General features: G+C 44.1%; 1 protein-coding gene across 1 annotated transcript; it reads left to right on the forward strand.

Moving 5' to 3' along the window:
* Window positions 1-2,163: 2,163 nt before the first annotated feature.
* On the forward strand, window positions 2,164-3,204 carry BDV27DRAFT_150409 (SDR family NAD(P)-dependent oxidoreductase; the record flags this gene model as incomplete). The annotated part of the gene is made up of 5 exons (XM_032071223.1): window positions 2,164-2,215; window positions 2,285-2,674; window positions 2,731-2,808; window positions 2,885-2,942; window positions 3,024-3,204. 5 exons carry the CDS (start codon window positions 2,164-2,166, stop codon window positions 3,202-3,204), a joined length of 759 nt encoding a protein of 252 aa, XP_031921547.1.
* Window positions 3,205-3,596: the final 392 nt, after the last annotated feature.

Below are 3,596 nucleotides of genomic sequence, written 5' to 3' on the forward strand. Positions count from 1 at the left end.
TTGACGGCCAGCCTGTAAATGAGGGCCAGGTTGGACCAATCACTAGGCTTATTTGGGATGCATATTGGGACCTGCACTACGATCCTTCCCACAGCTTCGCGATCAATTATGGGGATAGTTAGGAAAGTGTATACAGCTCTTCTAATGCCATCCATGTATCAAGGGTACTTTTTTTTTTGTTTCACCTTCCGCACGTTAGGCGAAACAGCATCCATGCAATTTCTAAACCCGCTACAGAGCTTCCAAAAGGGTTCTCTTCGAAGACTAGCAGCTTAGATACTAATTGGCTAGAAGCATATTAGTCGACATCCAGTTTGAACGTATTTGTATTTAGGAGGTTCCTTCCTTCATTTCCCCCCCCCCTTTTCTTTGTTCTTATTTTAAAATAAAGTAAAATAAAGACTATAGATAATTGGCCTACACTACATATGTAATCCATTATATTGTAAATTTTGTCTTGAGGCCTCTAAAATCTACGCACTGTAGCCCGTAGTGCTAGATACTATAACGCCGTTTATTTAAGGGTAATAAGTCAACGGCAAGTACAGAGTTCTAGACTATATATACAGAATATCGGTATTATACTTACATTGTTCTACAAGTGGGTGTGCACTTATATTTCACTAGAAGATTCAGTTTTTTCATAATCCCTATAACGTGATATTCTACCATCAATATTCCAAGAGATAGCAATACTGTATAATACTAGGCGGTAATTAGATTCTGGACGCCCGTTGTTCCGGAGTGGCCGCTATAGGCCCCCATACTGGTCTCGTGTCCCGTGAACTCTGAAATTCTGTGGGGTTCGCGGGTCCCGCGGGTCCCGCGGGTCATCGAGTTTGTGCCGAAGTCTAAAGTAATACTTGGGGTTGGTTCACACTTTCTATTCTATGTTGTCTCCCTTTTGGCCTTTGGCCTCTTATTGAAAAAGTTATTCGGATAGGTGTTTTTCCTTGTAGTGTTAACCACGACGATATTGAAATCTGCTTCATATTATGCCAAGTATATCACTTAATACGCACCAACTTCACTCAGTCGAGTAACCGGGTTGGCCTCAAGCGATTGTGAATTAGATTAGATTGCAGGACAACTCACCCAAAAAAAAAAAAAAAAAAAAAGCAAAGGAAAGAAAGTATGATGCTACGCCTAGTGCACAATACCGCCCAATCGCTGTGCAACGTAAAGCTGCTATTGGTACACTGCTATCGTGATCCAAGTACACCTTGTGGGCCGGTGTTACATGGCTTGGGATACCGTTATATCTGGGGAAAGGATATACCACGGACCCACCGACATATAGTGGCCTGCTATTCATAGGTGAAAGGTTATCAGCAGCTCCACCTTCGAGGTATCCACATGTGTCCTGCGGGGTATCATTTTAGTTTCTACTATATTGCGGAAATGGCTCAGAGTGCGGCATAGCTGGTTTTAGGAATGAAAAGACAGCGTTGCGGGTGAAGGGAAATGTGAGATTAACTCAGTGAAATCTCTGCAGAACGAAAGTTATAACTACCTAGACAAACGGGGGTTTACCCCATATTTGCATGGTTTAGTCAAATTGTACCGCAACATCCCAAGTCAACGACGGCTCTTCCCAGATGTATTTTATGGAGATTAGATACCGCGCAGTCCCTCTTGGATATACACCAGTCAAATTCTAAACATTGGGTCTTCCTTTCTCCCTTGAGTGCCAATTGAACTTCCGAGGATACTTGTCCCGCCTCGAGCCCGAATACGTACAGCCAGACTTGTCACTAGACAGTAAAAGAACCGCAGCTCCCTGCGCACCATCTTCCCCCACACTTCTCTCGAGCGCTTCGATATGGAAACGCCATAGCATGGGTCGACAAGATAGGACGGCTAGATAAACATTCTTCTCCAATCTTCCCGCCTAGAACCCGCTTAAGCTCTTGCTTATCATCAACTATCTCGATGGTGATCCCTAATTGTAGTTCTTGAGATCCTACATCATCGATCCCACTCTTGAGAACCCTTTCGTTTACCTATCTATGCGTTGGTCAGAGAGCAGGATAGTGCTGCCTCTCTGGATAGATATATATATAAAGCCTTGTACATCTCTTCACGAAGTATAAATGTTAGCATCTCATCGACGGCGCTTAATCTCCATATCTCGATAATTGCATCTCCACGGCAACGAGCAACATGTCGCAATCTCTTCAAGGCAAGGTGGCAATAGTGACCGGTGGCTCGCGCGGTAGGTGATCTTGATTCCATTTCATGGTACGAAGCACGCACTCGTTCTCCGGTATTCATCCTTCTCTAGGTATCGGGGCCGGCATTGTCAAAGAACTTGCCAAACGTGGAGCCACTGTGGCATTCACGTACCTCTCTTCTGCTAAAGCACAGGCACTGCTTAGTGAGCTTCAAAAGTCGAATAACAGGGCAATTGCCATTCAGGCCGACTGTGCTGATGCAACGGCCTCGGCGAAAAAGGTCGTGAAAGAGGTAGTAGCTGCATTCGGCAAAATTGATATCATCGTCAATAATGCCGGCAGTGGAGAACATCACACCTTGCTCGATCTGACCGAGAAAGACTTTGATCAGATCTTCCATATCAATCTTCTCTTTCCTCTATTGCTCATCCAGGAGAGTGTCCCATACCTCCAGCAGAAGGCCAGAATTGTGAATGTTGGGTCGATTACAGGACGAATCGGTAAGCATGGCGAATGGCACCGTGATCTTGGATGGTTCTGACATCTATAAATGCAGCCTATCCATCGGCCATCCTATATGCAGCATCTAAAGCAGGGCTGGACAGCGTGACAAAGTCATTGGCCGTTAGTTTAGGTGAGCTTTCTTTTATTTTTCTTTTCTGTTTTTATAACCTTATTAATTTGGCTAATGCTCAAACGAAATACTACAGGGCGAAAATTCGAAGCAACGGTTAACACGATAAACCCGGGCCCTGTGGCCACTGAGATGTAAGCGTTCCCCTCCCTTGCTTTCTCTTCCTTTCCGATCCTTTCTGTACTCCAGTCCTGACAGTTCATATTTCCTTGCAGGTGGGAGCAAACACCAGGAAAAACTGAAATCCAAGAAAGGGTGTATCACCGTACGGCGGCAGGTGATCGGATTGCTTCGGTGGAGGACATTGCCCCCATTGTTGCTTTTCTGTGTGAGGAACAATCGCGATGGGTGACTGGGAATGTCACTTGTGCTAATGGTGGGCTGCTTATGATTTGAGAAAAAAAAGACAGCTCCATAGGATGGCGGTGTTTCCCAATGATTCGTGGCATCTAAATATACATATCCTGTATCCCAATATGCAAGGGGTTAAGTTTACTTACATCTTGAACAACCAACTAGTATTGTAAATTCGCACCACGAGCATAGTAAACAGGCTTCTTCTATGATCTTCGATATGTTTCGGTCCAGTAGGTGACCAACTAATATTGAAAACGAGTCACGTAACGGAGACTTTTCGCTGACCACATGGGATGGATGCGCTGGAGAAACTTCATCTGCGTTTTATTTAGTCTCAGGTATTGCCTCGAGAATGAGTAAAAAAGGAACTTTAGGGCCAGTCTTTTATTATTATTATTATTATTATTATTATTATTTTCTTAAGAAAAAAA

This window comes from Aspergillus caelatus, assembly GCF_009193585.1.
Source record: "Aspergillus caelatus strain CBS 763.97 unplaced genomic scaffold BDV27scaffold_331, whole genome shotgun sequence".
In the NCBI taxonomy this organism is placed as follows: domain Eukaryota; kingdom Fungi; phylum Ascomycota; class Eurotiomycetes; order Eurotiales; family Aspergillaceae; genus Aspergillus; species Aspergillus caelatus.